The sequence below is a fragment of the Pempheris klunzingeri genome, chromosome 7, assembly GCF_042242105.1.
Source record: "Pempheris klunzingeri isolate RE-2024b chromosome 7, fPemKlu1.hap1, whole genome shotgun sequence".
NCBI classification, from domain to species: domain Eukaryota; kingdom Metazoa; phylum Chordata; class Actinopteri; order Acropomatiformes; family Pempheridae; genus Pempheris; species Pempheris klunzingeri.
The window spans coordinates 17,236,460-17,263,692 of record NC_092018.1 but is presented as its reverse complement, the minus strand read 5'-3'; the positions used below and the strand labels follow the sequence as shown (position 1 = coordinate 17,263,692).

Sequence of the window (27,233 nt, the reverse complement as noted above, 5' to 3'; positions counted from 1 at the left end):
ATAATACATGTATGTGGCTGCATTAAGAGCAGCTTTAAGGTAATATAAAAAGCAAATAAAAAGATCCCTCTAATACAAGAACAAATGATGATGATGTGTGATCTGATGGCCAAAATACATGTTTATATGTGACTGAACGTATTTTGGTCAGTGTACTTGTTCACTACTTTGCATTCGCATTAAAGTAATGGGATATATTTATTAAAAAAACAGTACCTAATAAACACAAAATATGCATTTTCATATGTCATGTCTTTTATATTCATTTGTAATTACAGTATATATCAATATCTCACACAAAATATAACAAAGATAGAGATAGACGCAGCAAATACTACAAACACTGTGAAATATTAAGACAAGAGCCTCTCGTGATGGTTTTTATTTTCAAGGCTATTTCCAGTTTCCATCATTTCTATATGCAAAAATCAGCACTTACAATGAAACAAAATTATGTTGTCATCAGTCTTTAACAGAAAACAGTTGTACAAGTACATGCGTGTTTGTAGTTAGAACATATTAAGACATTTTTGTGCCTTCATATATACTGACTGCCAGTTTATAAGGTACACCTGGCTAAATCTATTTCTATTTTAATTAATGAATTTTTTTATGTACTTTTTTGTTTGTTTTGGTTTAATTTTCATTTATCTATTTATTTATTTACATGGTTACCAATGTGAAGACACATCAGTGACTGTTACCAATCGCACGCAGCCTACAGGAGACTGCTCATGCAACCTATCTTGCTGAGGCTGACGGAAGTGCTCGATGGGCTGCGAGCCAATCACAATCCACCACCGCTTCTTCTACACCAATCAGACGAATATTTTGCTTGGTAGCACGTTTGACTAACCCTTGTGCACATGTGAGAGCGCAATGGAGTAGGAGAGGTGTAGACCAAAACGCTCAATATATCGAAATTATTGTCACTTTTAAAGCGGTTCAGAGATGAAAAATAAGCGGACAGCTGCCGAGGACCCAGCGGAGGTAAGACTGGTGACATTTATCATGACTTTAGCTGCACGTTGTTAAATTACCGCTGAACACACTGGTTTCACTCACTGGTACACGGGTGCTGCTTGCATGCTTTGCCTGCTATTTTCCAATGAAGTTACACTAATATAATCTGAATTACAACAGACTTAACCAGTAATCCCTCTGATACAGACGTCAGACAAACACCAGAAGTAACGCTCGCTAAACACACCAGTCAGTCCAGTTTTATATGGTTCCCTGATTCCCTCCCTGTGTGTTAAAAGTGGACTCGAGCCGAGCTGCTGCCATATTACGCGTTGTTGCTGTTTTACAGATGATTCCCTCAGACTCTCCTCATGGGGAGGAGGCTCCCCTTAAAGCCAAAAGGAGCAAACCCGAGGAGGCCGGAGGGGAGGAGGTAGTGTATCACCCGGTGAAGCTGTCCCGGAGTGACCTGTACAGACCTCCCACAGCAGAGGAGCTGAACCAGCTGAAGGAGGCGGAGAGCCTGTTTCACTGCAGCCTGCTCAAAATGCAGGTGAGAACTTGGCGACGTGAAGGAGAGGACAGGGGATGGTGGTGCTTATGTCTTAAGTCAAGTGTTGTCTGTAAATACACAGGCTTTCATGTATTGTCTGTCACCTCCGACAGATGGAAGAGCTGCTGAAAGAGGTTGTCCTGAGTGAGCGTAGGAAGAAGCAAATAGATTCCTTCATTCAGACGCTCACCGACCTGCTCAAGACGGTGCCAGATTCACCAGAAGTTGTGGTATGTAGGACTTAAACTCTTAAAAAAAAAAAAAAAAAAAAGCCTTGTGATTGAAACGTGTAACCTTGATCTTGTGCTCTATCCCTCTATGACTCAGGTAAGTGACCTGTCATGGCTGTCTAGTACAGTTAAAGTCCCTTTCCTCCTGGTGCCCAAAACCACAAAGGGCAAGTTCCACATGGCAGCCCCTGCCTCTGTTGATCTGATCGGCAGCTACCCTCTGGGCACCTGCACCAAACCACGCATCATGGTGGACCTGGCTGTCACAATCCCGGCTGTAAGTCACGCGTCCCCTTGTTTTTATTTCAGTGCATCACCTGAAGCCTTGAGAGCAATGTGCTCTTGCCATGTACCGAATGTAACATCAGAATACGGACATTAGATGATTATAGACACTGATGTCTTCTGTTTGCTCATCTTCCTCCAACTAGGACGTCCTCCACCCAAAGGACGTCGTGAACCAGAGGTATCCGAGGAAAAGGGCCCTCTACCTGGCGGGCCTGGCCCAGTATCTCGCATCCTCCTCGGACATTGGACCCATGAGTTATTCCTGTCTCCATGGGAATCGACTCCGACCCGTTCTGCTGCTGACGCCTCCAGGTTTTTAACATTTATTTTCCTGCATACTGTTCTAAACACTAGCACCCTTTTGGGTTATGGTTACAAGACGAGATGTGTTGTGGTGTCCCGCGGTTCAGGTAAAGACTCTTCCAGCTTCACCGTACGCGTTCATGCCTGTCCACCTCCTGGATTCTTCAAGCCTAGCCGCTTCCACCCTCAGAGGAATAACGTCCGGACAGAGTGGTACACCGGATTGCAGACCTCCCTGTCAGGTAAGATTGTTAATTTAATACAGCTACTTCTTCAAATATTATCCATCACAATTATCTTTATCTCAGATAATGATCTTGCGTAAATCCTGGACAGATAATGATCTTGCGTAAATCCTGGACAACAGTTCAATTGAAGGCTCTTACATCATGAACCAATTTCTTATTTGTTCGTTACAGAAAGCAGCGAAAGTCCCACTCCACATTACAATAGCTCCGTTCTGGGGGATTTACTGCCCAGGTCGCACCTCCAGTTTCTTTCTGCTGTCAGCTCTCAGTGCCCAGCTTTTGCTGACGGGGTGGCTTTGCTCAAAGTGTGGCTTCGTCAAAGAGAGCTCGACCAGGTAGGAGCTTTGCAATGGTTCTTTTACTTGTTGCTTTACTTGCTTATTTCCTTCTTTTTTTTTTACATTGTATTTATTCATTAGTCTTCTGACACTTTTTTATCTCACCTCACTTCTGTTTTGCTCTCTCACCGTCTTATAGGGCACTGGTTGTTTTAATGGTTTCCTGACTGCAATGCTGTTGAGTTACCTGCTGACCACTCACAGAATCAGTAACACCATGACAGCCTATCAACTGCTTCGCAACAGCCTGAACTTCCTGGGTAAGAAAATTTCAAAAATCCACTAAACCAGTTTATTCAATAAGGGCTCACACAATGCACAACATGGTATACGGTAGTTGTAATATCTTACAACTCCTCCCCCCCCTGTCATCGTAACCCTCAGCATCTACAGACCTGACAGTGAATGGACTCAGCCTGGCCAAAGATCCAGACTCTACAGCCGTGAGTGGTCCAGCTCATATTTAAACACCTGTGTATGTAGTTTATTCATACTTTCATTCACCTGCTAAATGAGTCATTAACTTCCCCTCCTTTTTTTTTTTTTTCTCTTTTCTCCGCAGCCCTCTCTCGCAGATTTCCACGATGCTTTCCAGGTCGTGTTTGTCGACCCTTCAGGACATCTCAACATGTGCGCCGACATGACGGCTTGTACCTACAAACAGGTAAATACTGCACATGTACCACAAGAGTGTGTTCAGACAAGATCCTTTTTGAGCTGATGTGATTAAGCACCAGGCTCTGACCATTTTCACGTTGGCCTACAGCTCCAGCATGAGGCGTCTGTGTCCATGCAATTCTGGGACAACCCCACAGTGGATGGGTTCCACAGCCTCCTCATGACCCCCAAGCCCATGATAAGGACAAGCGACCACGTATTCCAGTATGGATCTATTTTTCAGCTAATGCAAAACTAATTACCTCCAGTCTCGTTTATGCACTACAAGTGTTGAGTTAGTTAGTTTTCACATTGTGTTTGACTTCACGTCCTCTTTGTGTCGCTTTTTTTTTCCTCCCACTCAGATTATGTGAGCTGGTGAAGCTTCAGTCCAGCTGTAAGAAACTGAATCTCCTCAGCGAGCTGATGGACCACAGCGGAGATTATGTTCACACTGCGCTCCCTTTTATTCTGTCACTGCTCCAGCGGGGACTGGGCCAAAGGATCCACCTCCTCACCCACTCCCTCCCTCCTGACCCTCAGGTGGGAAAGATGTACATTGAAGGGGTTGCAGAGCGTGCACACCAGTTTCTCACAGCTTAATGTCATAAATAGTGCAAGCTGCAGTTAAAGTCCAGTTTGAATCAGCACTAATATTAGTACAAAAGGATTGTTTTGGACTCAAAACAGTTTGAAAGTGGCTTGCAAAAAGAGTGAGTCAAAAATATAGACTCTTGTAGATCATGTTTAGAATTTTTAAATCACTGAATTTGTTGACACTATTTTTGTTTCATCACAGTGGTCTGTGGAGAGCGAAGCCCCAAAACACAAAGCCCAACCTCCTCTCTCGTTCGGTTTGCTCTTAAACCCGGAGCTGGCAGCCTCCGTCCTGGAAAGAGGCCCTCCTGCAGACAGCCCCAAGGTAACCACCTGTTTCTCTTGTCTGTGCGCGTGTGGGTTTTATTTTATTTTGCTTGTTTCTCATTTTTTCCATTGCCTTGAAGATACAAGATCATATTGCTGCAAAACCAAAAGCGCTACAAAAGAGTTTGTACTTGCCAAACAGTTGCTTGGTATGTTTTGTAGACTTGTGCTGCTGCGCTTGCACAATGATTTATTATTGACAGCAGCGGTGCTCTTCTGCCAGGCAGCGGAGTTTCGTCAGCTGTGGGGCTCTCGCTCCGAGCTGCGTCGCTTCCAGGACAGCGCCATCACCGAGGCTGTGCTGTGGGACGGACAGAGCGTGTGCCAAAAACAACTGGTGCCGAGGCAGATCATCACACACCTGCTACAGCTGTATGTATTTTATCTTGGCAAAGCATACCGAGAGACACAGCAGACATGACATCACATTAATACTGGTAATTATACAGACTGGTTTGATCAGTGAGTTTTTAGCTGCATCGATAATACAAATATTCGGTATGCTATCATGGTAATGGTATGGTTTTATTTTTCCGTCACGGTTTGTATCTTTTATTTGCTATTGTAAATAGATCTATTCAGAATATTGAATTATTGAATACTGTTTTTGTAACCACAATGGACAAACCTTAATACCTGTGTTGAGATTAATCAAGTGTATGAAAGACTGCAGCTTGTTGAAGTTGGCAGCCTTCGCTACGCTCATGTATATGCCAGGTGAATGATGTTGAATGTCAAGGATTTGAAGTCACCACGTTTGCTCAGATAATGCCAACAAAACGTTACCACTGGCTGTGAGATAATGAGACAAATCACTGGGTTCTTATGTGGGAGCTACATTTAGATACAGTTAAGCATCGCAGGTGATGAGGGGAAATGTTAAACTTGTTGTTGAGTGAGAAAAAGTTTGTAGCATTGTTAGAACCAGCATGTAATACATATCAACAGTGGGAGAGCCTCTTGCCGCCCCCCCGGGCCTACAGTAACCTTATTGTATTACTGGCGTTGGTCAGTGTACGTCTCCATCATGAAGGGTCATGCATTTCTGTTTACAAAGATCATCATATCAACATGCTCTGGGCTCAGTCTTGTACGCATTGTGGCAAATGTTTGTCCAGCTTCTGACAACAAAGATGGCAGCGATACCCCCGGTACACACAAGTAGTGTCTCGCCAGAGTGGCCAGTTTGGGGAATCTTGGTCCATTTACCCTCCACCAGTCTAGAGGGTTTATGTCCAACGAGGGAGCAATGTCCCTCAAGTAGTAATCCACCTGCGCCTCAGTGTCAGTGGCATAGGAGGAGCTGTAGTTGTCTCCCAGGAGCAACATCATGGTGTTTTTGGTGTCACTTTTCATTTGTGAGGGCATAGCCACCTGGCTGATATCAGGCGTGATCAGGGTCTCCTGCTGTTCGTCCTTTGCGCCCACAGTGGTAGTTATCACATCTAGTTTTGAAACCAGTTCGTGCAGTTTAACCTTGGCTGCCAGTCTCCCCGTTGGCGTCAGGAAGCTGAGGTGTTTGTGGCGAGGGTCCAGCATTGAGGCAATCAGAGCAGGTTTGGAGGCGAGGTCATTGGAGTCAACCTGCAGAGGTAAAGTGAAGCGAAATAACATTAAGATTTACGTTAAGAGGATGCAGATTGTTTGTCTGTATCAGCATCGGTGTTGTCAGCATTTATTCTACTGAAACCACTGCCAAATATATTTCAGTCAAAGCACAAATGAATGGTCACATTAGTTTATGCCTACCTCCATGTGATCTCTCAGCGACCTCTGAACTTTCAGCTTGAACTCAGAGACCTGTTCCACATCATTGTCCTTTGGCACGAGGTGGGTCTGAATGAGGCTGAACGTGATTGGGTAGATGTTGGAAATGGATACCTCTGTTTCAGCAGATATGACTGTTGTCGCCCATTTCAGCGTCGCCAGCACAGGCGTGAAATTCTCAATTATTTGCCAGCAGTCATCTTCAATCTCGAGGGTCTGGGCCTCCTGCCTGTTGGTGATTGTGCGATCGGAGAGCACAGCTTTAATTGCCCACCGTTGCTCGAGCAGCCGTTCGAACATATCGCAGATCGTGTCCCATCTGGCTTTGCTCGACCTGATGAGCTTGTGCTGTGGGAGGCACATCTGAACTTGCTTCTGCTCCAGGGCCTCGCTTGCCAACAAGTTGTGATTGAAGTGCTTGACTAGTTTCCCTGCAGCAACAATGATGCGGACCAGATCGTCACTCAACCCATCGCTGACCGCGAGCTGCAGTGTCGTGGCGAAGCAAGTGGCGTACTCCCAGGTGACACGGGCGCACGTGAGGGCAGACAGGGTGCCCTGTGTGTTGTTATGAACACACGCGGTCACTTTCCCAGTAATGCCCCAGCTCTGCACCGTGGCAAGGAGCCTCTCCGTGACCCTGTCTGTAGTAACGTGGCTGTCCGATGGCAGCTTGTGTGTCTGCAGCACAGCAGACTTCCCCTGCCAGTCCTCTGTTATGAATGAGCAGAAGACCGTAATGTATCTCTGAAATGGGAGGGCTGTCCAGAAGTCAGCAGTGAGAGCCACTTTCTCCACCCTGCCCAGCTGCACTACAAGCTCCTCCACCTTCTCGTGGAAATGGCCTTCAATAAGGCGTATGACGTCGCCCACAGATGGTATTTTATAATTATGCACAGTGTGCGCGAGCAGCTCCCGAAAGCCATCGCCACTAACCATGCTGATGGGCAGCATGTCCTTCTCTATCATTCTGGAGATCAGCTCGGTCACCTCTGCATGTGTGGCCAGTGACACCCCGTCATTAGGCATGGTGTCTGGGTGCTTGTTTTTGATGTGGTACATCATGCTGGTGGTGCTGCTCCTGTACTTCAGCTTCGTGTCGCACATCGTGCAGTGAACCTCGTCGTCCACTTTGATGAAAATGTCCCAAACCGAGCTCCGCTTCAGGCGCTTCCGCTCCCCGTAGTCGCGCTCGGGGGGGTTGGTGACGCCGGTCATGTTTGCGTGGGGCGACATGATCGCCACCTGCATGATGTCCGAGTTGGAGGCGGCGCTGCTGCTCTCCTCCTCGATGCACTGGACGGTGCAAATGACCGGCTTCTCGTCCTCGTCCAGCGGCGCGGTGCACGGATGGTGCCTGCTCATGTGGTTCATCATGGAGCTGGTGGCTCCGCCGCAGTACTTCAGTCTGGCGTCACATTTCATGCAGCGGACAAAGTTGCCCACTTGTTCAAAGCAGTCCCACACGGAGCTCCGTCTCCTCCCCGTACGCTTCATGGTCCGTGCAGCTGGCCAGCGTCGGATCCGATGTTCTGTTTTTTTTTTTTTTAAATGTTAGCGAGCTAGCTAATGCTAGCACCGACAGTCATCGCAAAAACGGGTTTTGGGGGTAACAGCAGACCGGTTTGTGCTCTGTTTGACCTCAGCACGTGCCCCCACAGAGAACCACAGCGAGGGGGGTGGGTGGGGGGGGGTGTGTGTGTGTGCGCGCGCGCGCGCTTTTGAGTCCTCGTATTTTAAAAAAAGAAAGTAACGTCAATGCATTTATCATCCATCAGGCATGCAGACATCCCCGAGTCCTGTGTGCGATACGTGGGGGCGATGGTGGATGACGTCATCAAAACGGGAAGTGAGGTAACGTTAAGTTGTTGCGGCTGAAATGTGGTTTAATTTTGATAGACGTCAAATTCAAAGTAGAGTCGATGGCGTGCACTGAATGTAGTTTTGTCTGTTGCGCGGTGATTATTCCTGCATGCAAACCCTGCACTTTCTTTGTTGAATTGATGTTCCTGTTGATATAGATCCTTTTTTAGTTAATGGCTCAATGGATTTGTAATATTGATCCCCAGACTTGCTGTAAGTTCTATAAAATTGTTTAATAAAAGAAAATGATGATAATTCAGAAAATGGTGTGGACCATCAGACGTGGGTGTCATTTAATGTGCATGTGCAGCATGTGCTTGACATGTATTGTGCCCTTCAGGTGCCGAGTACAGGAGACGAGGAGAGTTTACGGGTGGTTCAGTCCTATGATGACCTGAGTAGAAAGCTGTGGGGGCTGGAGGGTCTGCCGCTCTCCATCACAGCAGTGCAAGGAGCCCACCCCGCACTCCGATACACTCAGGTAAAGCCTCTCAGGGAGCTGCTCTCATTAGCCCTCATTGCACAGAGATCCTGCTATATCTCCACAACAAAGACTCGACTTTAAGACGACGTGCCTTTTTTTTTTTTTTTTTTTTTTTACACTGAACCAGACAACACCAGTATAATGCTGCCCTGCTATGTGGTTTTAAACGGCATGCCGATGTTCCAGAAGCGAAAGAGGCGTGACGTGTAATGAAACAGCATCAGCGTCTAGTGTAATCCTGTACTGCAGGTTCACCTTTTTTTTTTTTTTTTTTACAGACGATGATTAGACTCTGCTACTACCTCTGCTGCCGGCTTAAATGCGGAGCAACAATAACCCTCCCAATCCGTCTTTGTACGTTTTACACAGACGGAGTGGAGGAAAAACAGCACGACACTCCCACTTTTTAAAAAGGCAGCATCAAAGGGACTACTGATGCAGTGATCAGTACTAGTGGGGAAACTGCAAATGCATCATTTTAAATACGACCACCACGCAACTCCAGTTTAGTGAGCTTTTGTTAAACTTTTGATAGTGCTGATTTGAAGTTCTCACATGTTTGCTGTGTCTTGCAGGTCTTTCCTCCTCTGCCTCTGAAGCTGGATTATTCCTTCTTTGATAGAGAAAAGACCTCCAGATCATTAGTGCCAAAGGAAGACAAGCCCTGCCCTGCATATATCACCCCCATCACAGGTTGGTGTTTCATCCACCAGTAATTAAGAACATTTAAACTCCTGTTTAATCTGTTAAACTACATCTAAAATAAAGTTTGTCTGACATTTTACTCTCACTGAAACATAACTTCACTTTATTTCTCTTCTCCTTGGTTGGCTTAGGTCTGTGTTCCCTTTTTTTTTGTTGTTGTTTTTTTTTAACAATCTGCAATGACAACAGAGTTACAACCCATGCCTTCAAAGCAGGAAAATTACAACAACTTAACCACAGACATTCAGCCACACGAACCTGTACACCAGTGTATTTGTAACCCTGCCCCTGCAGTGATCTGTCACATGGAGGGAAGTGGAAAGTGGCCTCACGATCGCCTCGCCATCCGCCACATCCGAGCTGCCTTCCACATCCAACTGGGAGAGTTACTCAAGAAGCGCCATAATTACACGTGCAAGCCCTGCCCCACACACCTGGATGTCTGGAAGGTATGTGGTGTTTTACAGGATGGGACGTTGTTGGTGCATTTCTTTTTTTTTGTTGTTGTTGTAGTTATTTATGGGGTTTTATTTCTCTTTGCGTATCCAGGATGGCTTGCTGTTCCGCATCCAGGTGGCGTACCATCGTGAGCCTCAGGTGCTAAGGGAGAGTGTAAATGCCGAGGGGCTGCTGATTGTAAGGGACAACGAGGAGGCTCAGGCTCTGGAGATGGCCACCATTCACAAGCCTCTACTCACCAGCACATTGCATGGGTAAAATTAAAACAGTAACACACAGTAGTATATGTGTGGTTGTAGAGTTCCTTTTGGTTCCCTCAGGCTTTCCAATAAGTTCTCTATAAGCTGCTTTAATAATCCTTAGAGACAATTGGTCATATGTTTTTACTTTCTACTACTTTTATCCAATAATCCTTATTTTTAGTCTCCTCCCTTTCTCTGCCTTTCACACACCTTAATTTTTTTGGTCCATCTTTCTCTTGTTGGAAGGCTGCAGCAGCAGCACTCTTGTTTCGGGGCGGTGTGTCGCCTGGCCAAACGCTGGCTGGGGTCTCAGCTGCTCAGTGAGGACATGACGGAGGACACAGCAGACCTGCTGGTGGCCTCGCTTTTCCTCCAGCCTGCACCCTTTACTCCTCCTGGGTAATTACTGCTTCCACTTTTCAGTAATCTGCCCACCTCATCAGGACATCTTTTTTTTTTTGTCCCACTGCCCTTTGTTCGTTCAGTAGGTCATGTGAATGAATGATTTTCACTGTCTTCCTCAGTTCACCTCAGGTCGGCTTCCTCCGCTTCCTTCATCTGCTCTCCTCCTTTGACTGGAGGAACACCCCGCTGGTTGTTAACCTCAACAACCAGCTCACAGGCAAGGACACACGGACACACACGCACACCCCTTTTCTCTCTGTGTCACACAAACAAATCCCCCTGACCTCTTTCTATTTACGCACCCGACATACTTCGACATCCTGCTCACATGTATAACTGTTTCAAAGGCTAATTTAATTGTTGTTCACCTCTCTGTCACGTGTAGCCGCCGAATATACAGAGATCAAGAATGACTTCATGGCCTCCAGGGAGTCTTTGCCTGTCATGTTTATAGCTACGCCTAAAGACAAAAAACTATCAATGTGGACCAAGCGAGTACCTGCTGTACAGGTCAGTGGACACACAAATACAAGTACACAATGCACACAACATTTACACATTTAATGGATCAACACTCAACAGTGACTTTAAAAATGATTAAATATTACAGTCAGGGCAGTAAACAGGGCAACGGGACAAAACTGAATATTTGAGAACTTTGCCATCAAAATAACTTATAGTTTATACGTTATTTTTCTCGTAACATACAGAGAGAATCACAAACACCGGTGCAGAAAAGAGTTGCATGTTCTCGGCAGAGAGCAGTCGCATAGTTTCCCAATCCTGGAGCCTTTCCTCAGTGCACACTGGTCTCCTGGATCACACTGAAAAGATATGAAACCAAATGAAAATAAGATGTTGACCAATGATTTACTGTTCATAAGTGAACAGTGATCGTGTCTGGAAAGATGACAAACATATTGCTCTAAACAGACAAATTTTAAAGAGTGATAGAGTTCCAGACAGGCTAACGTGGTGCGTTACATACCACAGGCAGATAGCCGTGCTTTTTTCTTAGAGCTGGAAATTGATTGTTCTGAAGTCTTTCCAAAACTTGGTGTAAATCACTGATCTGGAAATGCAGAAATGTTATGCATTATTATTATTCTAAACATAAAAAATACCACCAGAAGATCAAATAATAAACAGCATTCTGAAGAATTTCAACCTGAGAAGAATGTTTACACCAACAAGTACATCACCAACCTTCAAAACGTCCTAAAAAGCACTGCTAATGTTTTTGGAGACTATTAGGTGCAGCTCACCAGTTGCTTTTCATCGCCATCCTCTGTCGTAGTTAAGTAAGGTAAATATTTTGCTTTGTATTCCCCTGTTTGGATGTGACCGTCGCTGTAAAAGCGTCCAGTGGCACACAGTAGTGCACTAAAAACATAGACGCACCGGCTTGCCATGGTGCGTAGCTGACCCAGATAAGCTTCCTGTGTTAACCCCCCTACAAGCTCGACATTAATGCTGAGCCTCTCCCAGCATCCTCCTTTATAACGGTGGCTGAGAGCAGGAACTTTGTGCTCTGTGACGTCCTGACAGAGACGTCATCACGGGCTTCGTTCACTTTGCCTAATCACAACATTCAGGCTGATTTTCAACTCGACTTATCTGGTTGCACGGGTCGCGTGGGGTCTGTCTCTTGTAGAATTTGCATGCTCACCTTCACAGACGTCCAACACTGAAAAGGTGTTTTCTAAACCAAAAGTTGAGTGAGAGTGAATGATCCCAGATCAGTTGTAGCCATTTCAGTGCCTCTGAATGACCACTAGGGAGCAGATTGTGATGGAGTGTGACGGTTAGCAGAGTTAGAAAGAGTTGTCTGAATACAGACTGAACATCAGCAGGACACTTTCAACAAAATACATTAATGACCACAGTGCCTCAGAAATGTTAATTTGCTGATTTGTAACTGAACTAGAAAGACATTTCAAATTAGTTTGAATGACATTGTACATTTTCCCGAATGGACATGGATTATAAGAAGGTTCACCTGGCTCATAGTGGGCAAAAAAAACTATTTTACATAGAGGAAAGAAAAGTTGTCATTACATCCAAATGCTGAAATAAATATGTTTGAGGAGAGCCTTTCAGTAACTTAAACTACCTCGGTACCTTAAACAAAAAAAGAGGACAAAAGACACATAATAGTACAACAGGGACTGTATTGTGGTACAATATGATGAAGAACATTGATGGGACAATTTCAACTAATGATTTTACATTCTCAGAATGACAAAGAAACAGGATTCCTCTACTATGATACTGTATAATGTATAATGTATGCTTTATAGTTATAGTGATTGAATGCCATAGAGGAGAAGATCCCAAAAATGACACACAGATTAATTTCCAGCGTGTGTTCAGTTTAGCCCAGATTCTAAGTCATAATAGTCATAATAACGCATTACTTCATACTTCATGTTTGACCTGTCTGTATATCTAAGTGACCCTTTGCACTAATTAGAAAAACATAAGGGTGTGCTCTCATCAGACGAGTTGAAACAAATTCAGTGGGCAGTTCCTTGTTAATGCACTCTGAACAACAGCTGTAAATCATGTTTTAATAGCTTTTTCATGTCTGCAGTTGTTGATCGCATTTAATATGCTCTGGGAAGTTGGTTATATCCCAGAGCTAATTCATGGCGGTCTATATATTATACGACATGTCTGAATATTTTTGTATGTTTTGGTTTTATCCTCAGATGTTGCAGCGTATGGTGATGCTGGCTGCAGAGAGTCTTAAGGTACTGGAAGATCAGCTGATGGACGGCAACTGCATACAGGATGTCAGGGTTGGTTAAAAAAAAAATAAATAAAAATTGCGCTTGAAAGCTCTCGTTCACTCACCATTCCATTGTCTTCGCAAATGCTCCACTATCTTGAATTATGATTTAATATTTGAGCCCCGTAATCTGTGTTTGTGTAGGTGGTCATGCGCCCTCCTCTGGATGCCTACGATGTGTTGATTCACCTGAACCCCAAGCAGGTTCCCCTGCTCAGCCAGGCAGTAGACCCTCCCCCTGTCACCTTCAGCAGGGGCACCATGGCCAACGCCGTGGGCAAGTCTGGAGGGGCCCTGCCCGTCATCGACTACAACCCCGTGTCCCTCTACCTGGCAGAGCTGAGAGTGAGTCTCTTCAAGGGGCCTGTTGACACAAGATGTGAGAAAAGCTGAGTAGCAGGATGCAAGTTGCAGCCGGGCTCTTCAGGCTAGAAGTATATTCTACGTCCAGCAGCTTCCTGGCAATAAAAACAGATCATGCAGAAGATAAATGTCCTGTGAAGCTACGCTGCACTAACATTGCTCACAAAGCAACAACATCCAGGCCTGATCTCTATGAATGTAGATTTCCTAAAACAATGTTGACCTTCCTCTGAACTTTTGTGCTTCAGCATTTAGCTTTATATTGTCCACGTTCTTCACATTCTCCACACACTCTCATGCACATAACTCATATGTTTAAGTATGTTTCTCAGCCAGGGTCTGGACATAAGCAATCTTTGCAATATTGGAACTCTGTCATTGTCTTTCTCTTTTTTACTTTCCCTATTCTTTCCCTCTGGGCATGGGTTACAATATGCTGCCAAAACACGTATGTTTTTTTTTTTTGTTTTTTTTTTGTACTTGTCTACCCCTTGTCAAGTCAACTCAGGAGCTGATTGTTAGTCTAAGCTTATCAAACAGAGGAGGAAGTGAATGTAAATAATTAACTGATTTTTTTTCCTGATGCCGCAGTTCAACAAAATGGATTTTGTCACCTTGTGTCCTCACCTAACCTGAATTTATTCCCAGGAATCTTTCGGAGACCTCGCCCTCTTCTTCTGTGATCCCTACGGTGGAACAGTCATCACAGTATTATGGAAGCCAAAGGCCTTCATCCCAACACCCTTTAAGGTAAGACTTAAGTCACTTATGCCCTCTATCCAAAAACACTGCTATAAGGAGAAAAGCTCTTCCACCATCCAACTTCCTTGACTCGCATGTCAACATCCACAACTCTGACCTGACGCTTTCCTTTTTTACTTGACAGACGTCGCAGGTGTCTGCTCGGAGCGTGCAGGTGACTGGGGAGGAAGCAGCTACCGTTCCCAATGTCGAAGCAATACTGGAGGACTTCCAGATCATGGGAAAGGGTTTGGTCAAATCAGTGGAGGCCAGGACTGAAAAATGGTCATTTTAGACAACATGGACCAGCTTCACCAGGCGCATTACATTTTAGCATTTGACATTTTCACCAGAGAAGAGACATCGATACCGTTTGTTTCTTTGTGCCCGACTTATCACAACAGAACAATGGAAACATGAATTAATTTTGGATGTCATGTGAACAATATTATGTGTTAGTTTCGCTGTTAAAGACCAGTCGCGTTTGCTTTGGTGAAGCTGCATCATGTCTAATAAATGCACATCTACTCTTTTAATTTACGTTTCGTTTTTCTCCTGACTGCTTATCGTTTGAAGATAAGACGCAATGTCGTAGTCTGTGTTCTTCAGGCTGATGGCAGCAGGCAACAATGAGCACCAGAAGGGCTCCATTTTCTGGTTGGGATGATACTTTGACTGAGTTTGAGTTTTCCGCAAAAAACTCAAACTCTTTCGTCATCCTTCCCTCTGCCGCTGCCTCCAGACTGTAAAGTTCCATTCAAACCACAGAGCTGGCCTTCCCTGCTCTGCTCACCAGCCTTGATGCCATCAGCCGAAGCCCGGTTCACACACTGAAGGATCTGAGTTTCCTCTGGAAGAACATTCTGCTCTTTCCCTTCCTGAAGATGGACTCCCAAGGTACTTGTATGAGTCCACGTCTTTCTGGATGATAACTGGGACAGAAGGCCCCCTGGTTCTCTGATCATCCATCACCAGCTCTTTGGTCTTGCTGAATCTGAGCCTCAGGTGCTCCTTTTCAATTTGTAAGTGAAAATATGTAGATTTTCTTCGGTAATCACAATTATGACTGGCCAAAAGGGGATTGATAATGTGCATTTACCAGTTCAGTTGACAATTCTGAATTCAGTTTTGTTACAGTAGAGTTGAAATGATTATCAATAGAAAGGTCATTTTTCATTCATAAACATTTAGCGGCTCCAGCTTCTTGAATATAAAGATTTGCATTTCTATGTCTATGGTAGTAAACCAAACCTGAATCTTTTCGGTTTGGGCTTTTGTTTGGAGTCTTTAACCATTTATAGACATTTATCTTGACACTGGTGTTTGAACACTAAAAACTAACAAAGCAGGACACTATGGTTGACTGTTCTTTATCCTTGCTATTGATGCAGAGCTGCAGTGCAGCTTGTGCAAGGTTCCGTGTAACCCGTTTTCCAAAACGCAGGACTTGGTTGAGTTGTGCACAAAGTACAGGGAGGTGACCATCAAGCAGAGACATGCCAGGTGACTGGGCATGGCAGGCTTTTAATTCATTGGTACCACAAACGAAATAAAAATCACGAAGACGCTAGACGGGAGGCCGTAACTTCCTCTTACAGCCCCTTGAAATGAATGCAGAGAACCACCACGTAAGCATTGATGTGCCACACTGGTTCACACTTGCCATCTATGTATCTGATCAATTATATGTCCGCCTAAGGAAGAGCGTTCAAACAGTAGCCTTTCCATCACGTCCCTAATCATCACAAAGAGGTGCTGAACAGGTCCATACAAAAACCTTTCAATGCGCAAAGTCATGACTCAGTCAGATGCGTTTAATGTGTACTAAGACCTACTGTGCCTTAAGCCTGCAAGTCATATTTGTAGAACAGGACCTGTACTTTCTTTTGTAAAAACTTATTCAGACGTAAAAATCAAAATTTACAGATCATGCTAGCACCAGGAATGTGACAAATATTTCAGGGGCTCCATCTCTGTTCTCTGAATGGTGAGTTATATATTCCAACAAGATAGTTATGTCCCATTGAGTCATAATACCACTTAATTAACTCTCATCAAGTCCCCCCAAGAGAGTCCCACAAGCAGCTTTGGGAATTACCACACACCTCTGATTTACTAGGAACTGGAGCTTTTATTTTGTATTTGGGAGGCTTGAGGTCTGATATCACAATCTCCAGTTATGTCTCTACTTGTCATTTCTACTCTGTAAAATAGAAAAACCTTTGTGTTGGAAGTTTCACAACCTCAGTGGGAGGCAAGTGAGGCAACAACAAAACTTTTCCTGGTTTTCGCCAATGTGTGAATGCAGAGTTTTAAGGATAAAAAAAAATATAGAGAGAAAGATTTATATACAGTAAAACTGCTTTTATTCATCTGTCGTTTGGAAATACAGATGACCTGTGTGTTATAATGCATAATGACTAAGGTGCAGGAGGAAATCTTCCTTTTTTTTTGTGGTGGTTAAAGGTGTACAGTGTTTGAGACCGCTTGTTGCGTGACAATCTCGCTCTCTCGCTCTCAGTAAGGTTCGTCTAAGATTTCAGTTGAACAGCATCTGCCTGTTACTGAAAGGACAATAAAATCTGAGATGCAGGTGTGGGTTGTGATTAACGCAGGTATAAAATGGAGTTGAAGAGTGATCGCTGTAACGTGTTATTGGAATCTAGAGGTGCAAAAAGGTTTGGATAAATCAAAATGCAAGAAGACAAAGCTCTAGTGTATATTTTTAATACATGATTTATACAATTTAAAGTAGTGAGGGATTTCTTTGAAAATAATTAGTCTTTTTAAAAGGCCACTTGTTACAGACTATATTGAGTCTTGAGTCTGAATAAGTTATGTCCATCAATCCATGATGATCCATTCGCTAGTCTGCTGTATGTTTGTCACATCGTCACTGTTAGAATAACCAAGTGTGCTGGTTGATGATGAGTTGCTCAACGTGGAGAGCAGCGCTGCACATAAACATTTTTAACTGCCAAGCTGACACATCCAGCTGTGTCATAGCATGTGTATGTGTTTGTGCCTCTGCAGATGTTGACAGAGAAAGCATGTTATTTTGATTACAATCCAGCATAATTATAGAGAAAGTGGAAATGTACTAGGGACAAACCAGGGACTTTATGCACAAGCCTCAGCCTAACGCATAAAGAGTGATACAAATTGTATCATCCAAAGTGGGGATCAATAGTATCCTTGTGGCGTATATTACACTTTCATCTGTCACTGTCTATTGTCTGGATTCAAACAATGTGCCTCTATGACCTTGGCTAAACCCGTCTGGAGTGACTCACCAACCAGTTACCAAAGAATTTACCAAGACCCTGACAAGGAGATGCCATTGTACTGCAAAATACATGACAGTGCTATCTAATGGTGGTTTGCATTAGAGAGATGTTTTCCCAGATCACATATGCAGTTATCATATGCAGCTTATTGCACCATTAAAACAGTCTCACAGTGGACTGAAACACCACTACCATGCCACTTTTAAAACAGCTAGGCTGTTTTCAGAGATCAGAAAAGGAGAGATCGGAAACGATGAACTGGAGATTTTCCTGTAGTTGTGGCCAACCTGTCCTGTCTGTCTGACGAGATGTCAGTCTTTCTTCACCTGTCTGCGTCTGTTCCCTTTTCCAGCACCTGATGGAAAACAACTGCCGCACTGGCACTTCTGCTGGAGACACATACATCTGGTAGACACATGGTACATATGGCCATCAATCAGAAACATTTAAAAATCAGTGCCATTCCTAAGGACCTCAGGCTTGTGAGAAAAAAAAAACCACACACACATAAAAACAAAAAGCTTAATTGTTAGGACTTGTTGTTGTAGAAAATGGACAGAAATTCATGTTGGTTTTAAAGCTTTCCATTAATGTTTGTGGGTACCACCATACTGTTCTCTTTCCCATTTACTGTTTTGTTTCTGGGCCAAACTATTCCAGGAAAAGTTGTTCAAAACCATGTGGCCCAAAAATGCAGCTCCTCTGGTCCTCTGGATGGGATTCCTCCTGGAAGCCTGGAGAGGTAAAGTGAATCAAAAGGACAAAAACTAAGTAAAAACACAATCTGAATCTATCTTTGTAGAAGATGGCAGCTACCAGACTTCTGGCCTTGAGAATGAATAAGTGCCACAAGGTATAATAAGAGATAACAGGCCAATATAACAGGACTAAAATGCCAAATGAATACATTTTCCATACCTGTGTATAACTGCCCATGGGTGCTGAAGCCTTTCCTGACACCCAGTGGGTAGAAAACAGAGAAACAACCTAGAGAGGAGGTCAGACAAGGCCAAGACTAGTTCAATGGGCCTCATTCACAAACAGTGCATACGCACAAATCTGCCTAATGTATGAACATTTTACGATCAAATCTGGGATTCATCAATATTTTCTTACCTGAATTTGTTTGTACTCTGCAAACAAATTATGAACTGCCTCAGACTAGACCGGCGGCTTGGCTGTCTAAGAAGATCTAAACACACACCCATTAATGGAATGCATAGCATATTAAAACCACATTCATCAACAATGACTTTCAATATCTGAAACCGCTGATTTAATCATCATAATGATCCCTTTATTTATATTGATTATTGAGTGCGTTGTATGCGGTGACTTTTGTGTCTTTATTAACGCAATAAACAGGATAAGTTTGAGAGCAAAACCTTCCACAATGTAATATAAAACGTTTTATTGCAAGATTTTTTGGCATTTTCTGACAGTGAAGATAGAGTGGGGCAGAGAGAGTGGGGGGGTGACATGCAGCAAAGGGCCTGAGCCGAATTCAAACGCGGGCCGCTGCTGTAAGGGCCTACCTTGTGAGCTACCTGGGTGTCCCAAGAAAAATACATTTGTGCTTGAAAATGTATTAATGCAAATCCAAAAGTTATGTTTTTTTTGTTTTTTTTTTCAAAACCAAGATTTTGGTTGTTTCCCATTGAATTCATTTTCTGTAAAATGTTGAACATGCTTCCTTGTCCCTCCCTTCTCCAGAGCTGCATTGAAAAATCGTGAGGCATAAAGTTGCACAAGATTCCTGACGCATGCAGTTGACGCTGCCGCTGTGATTGACATGACTCAGACTGCCTCAGGATCCAAAAATGACGAAACATGTCGTATAACTATCATTTGCTGAATTACTGTTTCTCCCATGTTTTCACAAGATGCATTGTGCATGGAGTGAGGTGGAATATTCTCACAAAAGGGAATGTTTGTTCTGATTTGTTAACAACAGTGACATAATTTAAATTGACAATTTAAAACGTGCAAAGCCTGTTCAAGTTCTCTGCAGCAAGTAACATATACAGATATGTGGACAAGTTTAATGTTCAGGTGATCCAAGTTCATAATGTACTCCACTGTCACAACAAAATAGGCATAGCCCAAACAGAACAAAAGAACTCCAAACAGGGTAAAGAAATAGCACACTGATTCCAGCTGATAGAGGCATGTCTGTGGGCTTTTAAGACTGGAAATGTTCTCACACGTCTTTTGAAACCAGACAAAGAAGGTATAATATGTGGTGATGAAGTTACAGACGGGGGACAAAAGAGCAGGTCAGAGAAAACGAGGTGAGGGACAGAAAGGGAAAAGGGAAAGATGTGTGTGAATGGGTGAGAATGAACCAATAAGGGCTGCAAACAGGTATGCATTACAGTAAAGTGTGTGTATTTTATTTCTACTCTTATGAGAACCGAAGTGTGGAGCATCGAAGGTGAGAATGTATTTTAAGATTTGATGTTTGGGTTTAGGGTTTAAGTTGGACAGAGGCATTATGCACATTAAGGATATTAGATACATTAAGTTTATATAGGATGTTGCAGCGCAGGTGTTTCCCTTTTCTATCTATGAGAAAAGTTTTTCCCATGTGTGAGTCATTCCTGTAATCTAATTAAGGGAGAGAGATAATATGGAAAAGGAGATATTGTGGAGTATCTCATGTTGAGTAGCAAACATCAAGTCAGGTAACAACCTGAATTTTGCTTACACTGTAAATCTTATCATAGTCGGTGTGCAAAATAACAGTACCAGTACATTTAATATTAATCGCATCTAATCAATATCAAAAGGACAAGATGTATACAAAGCTTAAAATGCAGAGAGACACTGTTATCACTCTTATCTCTTTTTTAAGTGTCCCTTCTGTAAATTCATTTCCAAGGGAGAATCATTTGTAAGCTTTCTTTTCTGTTACTGTAGTTGCCTGGTCTCAAGGCACGTTCGGACAAGTAAGGAGCTCCTATAACCATCATTATTTCTAAATTCAAGCTTTCAGATACATAATAAAAATATGAGCTTTTAAACAAATGTGATAAGCAGGGGATGTTCAGGGAAGCAAAGGGTATGGAGAAGTATGTGTCGAGGAGGCAGAAGTATCAGCTTACAGGTATGTAATGAATGAGGTCGATAAAGGAGTTCACAGGTATAGCAATGTGATGTGTATATATGTGTGTGTGTGTGTGTGTGTGTGTGAGTGCATGCGGGTAAGAGAGAAGTGAATCACACCGTGACAAGCAGGGAGGCGTGGTGCAGAGGGTGGGGTCGAGCTCAGGCTTGGCACCAGACCAGTCCAAGCCCATCTTGGCTCTATAAGAGGAGTCCCGGTCCTCCCAGCTTCACAGCCACTGAGGAAAACCTACCAATCTACCGTGCCTGTCTCCTCTCATCAGCCTCTAGCAGGAAAACATGGGCAGACAGAAGATCTATTTGGACAAACTGTCTCGGTTCTTTCAGATCCGTCACCTGCTGCTTCGTCAGGCCCTCGCTGAGTGTCTTGGCACCCTCATCCTTGTGGTAAGTGTGTGTGTGTGTGTGTGTGCGCACAAGTGTGTGGATGCATGAAACTTAGGCTGCATTATATCATCTCATGCTGAAATAGAATTTTAAAAACAAAAGATGCCAAGCTGTTAATGAAAAGGCTTCAACGTTACTTTACTTTAGATGCATTCTATATTTAGAAAAGTTGAACCTTGTCCCCTGTCAGTGTTTTCTTTTCTCTTTTGATGTTGCAGTATGATCAGTTACTCTCCACATGACAGCATTTCTATCTTTTTTTTTTTTTTTTGTACTGCCACGTTTGAAGAGTGATGAATGATCGCAACAGAAATTGCATGTAATTTATAAGCCACTTCAAACTCACTTCAAAAGCGGGAAAAATGGCAGCGACTGCTTTCTAAGTGTGTAAATTTAAAGTTACTCATTGGTAGGCTGAGTTCAGAACATACAGGTGAGTAACAGGTTGTTCAGGGCTGCACGTGCTGTGGACAAAACCATGTTTACAATTACACTACAGTATTTGCTTGGAGCTGGATAGCCAGGATCCCGGAGACAAAACCTCATGACATCCTATTATCGCTTTAGAGGGAGTTAGGTGTGTATGAGCTTTAGAGCGTTTAATAATTCCACATCGCAGCCATTTAATAACTCTCCAAACATCAGAAACTACTTATGTTAGCCATCTTTACCACAGACTGATGTCTTCCACAGACAGAGAGGAAATCTGAATTGCAACTTTGTTCAAGTCAAAGCCTTATTCAGCCGGAGAGACTTCTTTTGTTCATTGAGTAAAACAGATCCAGACTCTGGGCTTTCTGCGCTGATAAACATGTACCCCTGTGTTGGCAGAAAATTGGCACATAAAGTGAAATGACTTTTGCAGTTAATACCTTAATTACTAGTATAACACCCAGCTTAGTGAGCAACATAAATGCTCCTGCAATGGCTTAACATTCACAATTCTAGTGACTCATGTTATGAAACCCTCAGTGATTAACACGCTACCTTTAATTGAAGAGAACATTTTATTTTAATGTAAAGAAAAATACATACAACACATACACCGTGGAAAATAACTTAAACATTAGTGCCAAGACTTTTAATCTGACAATTTAACATGCAGTATGACTGCTGATGGGACAGAAAGGTGTGGTGCAGCACTTCAATAGGTGACACATGCCGATGGCAGCACCGGGAGGGTTAGTGACAGAACAATAGGTATCGCATCACAGACATAGGGGCTATTATTTGACTTCCTCTGTCAGAGATCATCTGTCATTTGGTCACTGTGTTTGTTTACCCTCTGCTCTCTCAAGATACTACCCAAACATTTTTCTGCAAAGTAAACCAATCACAATTGCGAGTTAGGAATCAGTTGCTACTGTAGGATGACTTGGAGAGACAGTTAAGGTGTGTGTGTGTGTGTGTGTGTGTGTATGTCTTTGTATATATTGATTCTGACATTCTTGACACAGTGTCACTAATTCCCCCCTGCAGCTTGTAAGGATCATTAAACCTCATACTGAGGACATCTATAAAATGGTCTTATATTAATTAACTTTTTGGCTGATGTCAATATAGTGTGTTTGGTTGTCTCAGTACTCTTTTCTTTTGTTCACACTCCTAAAGTGGAATGTATAGTATCTGGTCAGTCGTGGAGTCTAAAGGGGCTTGGAAAAGATGTCCTTGAGGGTCACCTACAGGGAGATAATAGTCTTTGGTCATTCTACTGTAGCTGTTTTGTTAACCCCTCGCTGCACATTGAAAAAGTTCAGTTTTTCCACTTCAAAAGACTTGGAGAGTAGCCACAGGGGGGCTTCTGAGGTTCCTTCATCCTCCATCCATTTGAAAAGATCACACAGGTAGTGATTTACAGACTGGTTCCAGGCCAGCAGATTCTTTGCCTTCAGCTCCTAAACAATTTCCAAATGTGTGTTTCGGTAGGCTGACTGCCGTGGGGTTTTTTTTTTTATACGCTCCCCAACTGTGCTAAAAGCTGGGAGTAGCTGCACGGATGCATGATCAGCTGAATCAGCCAATTAAATGTTGGTTAAAGAAGTGGTTGGGTGCAGTTAAATAACTACAACATTATGACGGCCCCATAGAAAGTTGTTCTAAAGCAGCACACAGTCACTGATGAATATCAGCACTTCAGAGTTAGGAGTAACACTCATTGCTCCCACATACAGTGTTAGATTTAAATGAGACCTTTCTGGAGGAATGTGATCTGAGTAAGGAAGCTGGCACTCGCAAGCTAATGGCCCATCATTTGCAATCTGATGACTCTGACATTAAGAAAAACTTTGTGAAGTGAAAAGTCCTGTGTTTTTGATTTTTTTTTTTTTTCTATTGTCACATCACAGGAGTTCATCACGGCATAACAGCTAAACACAATTCTAACACGGGGCTGATTTATGTAGTATTTTTCCAGTAATGGCTGGCCTCGCTGAGGGTGGAAAAGAGTTTAGACTGAGCCCACTGATGATGAACTCCCCTCAGGCGCCAGTCCCTCTGAGTGTGGTTCCCCAAAGCTAACCACAACATCTGAGTCCTGTAGTCTGACTGAAAGGCGTCCTCATCAGAGGGCTTAAAGAGCAGCAGCCTAAGCATGGACCACACATATTTCTTTTACCAGGCACATACAAAGAGAACACAGGGGTACACACACACACACACACACACAGAAACACAAAATCACACAGCATGCAGAATACACAGTATGGCACCTGCTTAACAGAACTGCTCAGACATATAGAAACAACACAGTCTGTAAATCCTTCTTTTGACAGGACAAAAACATGTGTTTTTCCCTTTTTCCCTCATTCAAAGTGGAAACTGAACTGAATAAATCAGCTGGGCAGCAGCAGCGATAGTTCTCCTCCAGTCAAGGTCAACACAGTGACCTTTGGGTACATACAGTATACTGTACCCCTGTGCCTTTATGAACACAATAGAGCTCATTTAATACTGAGTGGAGCTCCTTTAGAGCTCTCTTTGTGCTACTGGTTTCACTGATAATGATCACATGGACTCATTCACCCTTTGGCTTGACCTTGATTTACTGATTGATTCATGTTTGCTTTTTCATATTCCACACTAGAGATACTGAATTCAGTTGGTGTGTGGTGTGCAAAACTTAGTCCGAGACATTTTAAAGGCCTGATAGGTGATGAAAAAGCAGCATTTTATCATACATGAATATCACCAACAACATGTTGTCTCTACAGAATTAACTACTTACTGTGTACCGAATGTGCACAACAGGTTATTGGGACCAAGTTTAAACTTGCTTTTCTTTTCTGCCTCCAGATGTTTGGCTGTGGTGCTGTGGCCCAGCTGGTACTGAGTGGTGGTTCCCATGGCATGTTCCTCACTGTCAACTTTGCCTTCGGCTTCGCTGCCACCTTAGGCATCCTGGTCTGTGGCCAGGTATCAGGTAAATTCAGCATTTTATTAGAAATTACATTACATTACATTGAGCATTTTGTCTATATTCAGGCACTTTATGTTCAGGGTCGATAATATGCACTGACATACTTTCACCATGTACATTTGCAGGTGGCCATCTGAACCCTGCAGTGACCTTTGCCCTGTGTCTTCTCGGAAGAGAGCGCTGGAGAAAGTTCCCCATGTACTTCCTCTTTCAGACAATTGGTGCTTTTTTTGGGGCTGCCATCATTTTTGGCATGTACTACGGTGAGAGATGACTCCAGATGTAGAGGCAAATTTAAGAGATGTATCTTGTCACAACCAACGACCAGTCTGAACAAAAATTGTTTCATGCTACATCTTGCTGCTTGTATCCCTGTAGACGCCCTGTGGGACCATCCTGGAAACTTCAATGTGACTGGACCTAAAGCCACAGCTGGCATCTTTGCTACCTACCCAGGGAAACATCTCACTCTCCTGAATGGCTTCTTCGATCAGGTACTGTGGAAACAGCTCTCATACACTAAATCCAGTTTAACAAACATAGAAGATACAAGTCATGTGTTCAACTCGTGATTTTTCCTTACATCTACCTCTCTTCAATATAGATAATTGGCACAGCGGCGCTGATCGTTTGTATTCTGGCTATTGTGGATCCATACAACAACCCCATCCCTCAAGGGCTGGAAGCCTTCACTGTGGGGTTTGTGGTTCTGGTCATTGGATTGTCTATGGGCTTTAACTCTGGCTATGCCGTCAATCCCGCCAGAGACCTCGGACCACGTATTTTCACTGCCATGGCCGGGTGGGGCAGCGATGTTTTCACGTAAGTGTCCAGCTTTTAAACATTTTCCTCATTTGTTTATCTGTAGGTTTGTTTATCCCACAGTGCTAGCTATCTGTTAACATTCATTGCCTGGGGACAGAGTAAAACCACATGTTGCATTATTACGTTTTTTCGTCACTCCTCAGGGCGAGGAGCGGCTGGTTCCTGGTGCCCGTTTTTGCCCCATTCCTTGGCACTATCATCGGTGTGATGATCTACCAGCTGATGGTCGGCTTCCATGTAGAGGGAGAAGTACGTGATCAGAAGAGCGCAGAGGAGGAGAATGTGCGACTCACCAATGTCAGTGCCAACGACAAAGAGGGCACCAAAGAAATGCACTGAGTGCGTTAGAGACGTTCAGCAACGCACTCTAGCACATGCACATTCTGTAAATACTGACACACACCAGCATTTTTTCCTTCCAGCCACAACTGGGTTTTCCAAACTATCTTTACAGCTGTTGGGACATCTCCCAAGATAGGCTGCCCTCTTATCATTATCATGTAATTGTATTATATTGTAGAGGAACGATTGTGTATAAGTGTAGAGGGGAGAAACACAACTTCAGACACACAGAATTACATTAATTCTTTTAAGAGATGAACATTTGGATCTTAGTGTCTATAACAGTCCAGTTTGAGCAGTATTGTATGATTTATAACAATGTAGTTGTTTTATATATATATATATATATATATATAGTTCTACAGACTTATATACACTAGATGTATTTAGACAAGTGTATGTTACCAATTGTTTTGTATTTTGTCAGTCCAGAACTTTTCACTGTTAACATTTTAATTCAGGGAAATTGTCAAGAAATCAAGGACCTAAAATTTCAACCTTTAACCAAAAAGTTCAAATATGCGTCTGATCTACCGGAAGAATATTGTACATTTTAGGTACAGTAAGCGAAATGATACTATCTATGCAGACCACTTCAGTGTCGTCTCTGTTGTTCAGAGCAGACAGATGGTGGTGAAGCTACATCCCTCCCACAACATTCTTCAGTTTACCACTGCCATCTTAGAGCAGCTATATTAAAGCTGCCGTCTTTTTGTGTATTAAGCACAGTTTTTGCCCAGTAAAAGTCCTAACCAGCAAATCTTAAAGAGGATGCCAATCGTTGTGGTATGTCACCAGGGAGCAACCATGACCATTTACTCTTTGTAGGAACTTAGAAAGTTATCATAGAAGAAGATAGCCTTCTAATTTCATTCTTGAAAACATCAGGTGTGTGTCTATGTACAGCACCATATTAACCTATTAAACTGTCTTAAAATTGTTATGTTCATTCATATCTGTCGGTGTGCTTGTGATGTGAGTCAATGGTTTGGCGCTAAACTGGACTGTGAGCACCTTGGTGTTTTGTATGTAGGTTGAGGGGAAATGCTTTTGTACTGATACAATAAAGTTCTGTTTTTTTTTATCAACTGTATGAATGCGGATTGTGTTTCACTCTTTTTACTGCTCATTCTTGTTTGTGACAAACGCTTTTCATTTCTGGGGTAGGGTGTGTGGAGGGTGTGCAGCTTTCAAATATCATAACTTTAAAAAAAAACTAGCTACACAACATATTATAACATGCAAATACATTCCATATCAGATTAAAGTCATATGTAACAGCAGCTTTTAAAAGTACCCAAGTATCTGTATATGTTTTTATGATTCATGACTACCAACAGTGACCAAGGTTAAGAGCTGAGTAGTATACAAGACTACATATAGTGATCTCTCCATTCACTCAGCTGTGCTCTTAAATAATGATTTATGTTCCTAAAAGTAGACCTGCTCCATCATTATGCAGTGCACAGCAGTATTTTACACTGCTATTTCAAGGCTACGCTTTATTTCCAAGCATACCTCAGTATC

General features: G+C 43.1%; 3 protein-coding genes across 3 annotated transcripts; 2 read left to right on the top strand and 1 right to left on the bottom strand.

The window, feature by feature from the left end:
- The first annotated feature begins 880 nt into the window (after positions 1-880).
- On the top strand, positions 881-14,819 carry nol6 (nucleolar protein 6 (RNA-associated)). Its single transcript, XM_070833414.1, has 26 exons — positions 881-990; positions 1,313-1,516; positions 1,630-1,746; positions 1,844-2,023; positions 2,178-2,346; positions 2,445-2,579; positions 2,757-2,920; positions 3,063-3,183; positions 3,308-3,366; positions 3,486-3,587; positions 3,690-3,805; positions 3,946-4,123; positions 4,380-4,502; positions 4,728-4,876; positions 8,050-8,125; positions 8,475-8,615; positions 9,194-9,311; positions 9,618-9,772; positions 9,873-10,036; positions 10,271-10,423; positions 10,549-10,646; positions 10,815-10,939; positions 13,141-13,230; positions 13,365-13,565; positions 14,232-14,333; positions 14,470-14,819. The coding sequence occupies exons 1-26, from the start codon at positions 952-954 to the stop codon at positions 14,617-14,619; spliced, it is 3,429 nt and encodes a 1,142-aa protein (XP_070689515.1). The 5' UTR covers positions 881-951; the 3' UTR covers positions 14,620-14,819.
- Positions 5,540-7,768, bottom strand: LOC139203343 (E3 SUMO-protein ligase ZBED1-like). The gene is made up of 2 exons (XM_070833026.1): positions 6,254-7,768; positions 5,540-6,088 (listed from the first exon to the last, which is right to left on the bottom strand). The coding sequence occupies exons 1-2, from the start codon at positions 7,766-7,768 to the stop codon at positions 5,540-5,542; spliced, it is 2,064 nt and encodes a 687-aa protein (XP_070689127.1).
- Positions 14,820-20,965: 6,146 nt separating the features above from the next.
- Positions 20,966-26,799, top strand: aqp3a (aquaporin 3a). The gene is made up of 6 exons (XM_070833670.1): positions 20,966-21,124; positions 24,416-24,542; positions 24,665-24,802; positions 24,918-25,033; positions 25,144-25,361; positions 25,508-26,799. Exons 1-6 carry the CDS (start codon positions 21,017-21,019, stop codon positions 25,701-25,703), a joined length of 903 nt encoding a protein of 300 aa, XP_070689771.1. The 5' UTR covers positions 20,966-21,016; the 3' UTR covers positions 25,704-26,799.
- The last annotated feature ends 434 nt before the right edge of the window (positions 26,800-27,233 follow it).

What these genes read in the sequence shown, in the direction of transcription:
- LOC139203343 (XM_070833026.1), bottom strand. Translation starts at nt 7,768, where the DNA reads ATGAAGCGTACGGGGAGGAGACGGAGCTCCGTGTGGGACTGCTTTGAA. An exon ending in CGCTGAGAGATCACATGGAG is followed by an intron (nt 6,089 to 6,253) that starts GTAGGCATAAAC and finishes TTACCTCTGCAG; the next exon opens with GTTGACTCCAATGACCTCGC.
- nol6 (XM_070833414.1), top strand. Translation starts at nt 952, where the DNA reads ATGAAAAATAAGCGGACAGCTGCCGAGGACCCAGCGGAG. An exon ending in ATTGCAGACCTCCCTGTCAG is followed by an intron (nt 2,580 to 2,756) that starts GTAAGATTGTTA and finishes TGTTCGTTACAG; the next exon opens with AAAGCAGCGAAAGTCCCACT. An exon ending in GCACCCTTTACTCCTCCTGG is followed by an intron (nt 10,424 to 10,548) that starts GTAATTACTGCT and finishes TGTCTTCCTCAG; the next exon opens with TTCACCTCAGGTCGGCTTCC.
- aqp3a (XM_070833670.1), top strand. Translation starts at nt 21,017, where the DNA reads ATGGGCAGACAGAAGATCTATTTGGACAAACTGTCTCGGTTCTTTCAG. An exon ending in GGTCTGTGGCCAGGTATCAG is followed by an intron (nt 24,543 to 24,664) that starts GTAAATTCAGCA and finishes GTACATTTGCAG; the next exon opens with GTGGCCATCTGAACCCTGCA. An exon ending in TGAATGGCTTCTTCGATCAG is followed by an intron (nt 25,034 to 25,143) that starts GTACTGTGGAAA and finishes TCTTCAATATAG; the next exon opens with ATAATTGGCACAGCGGCGCT.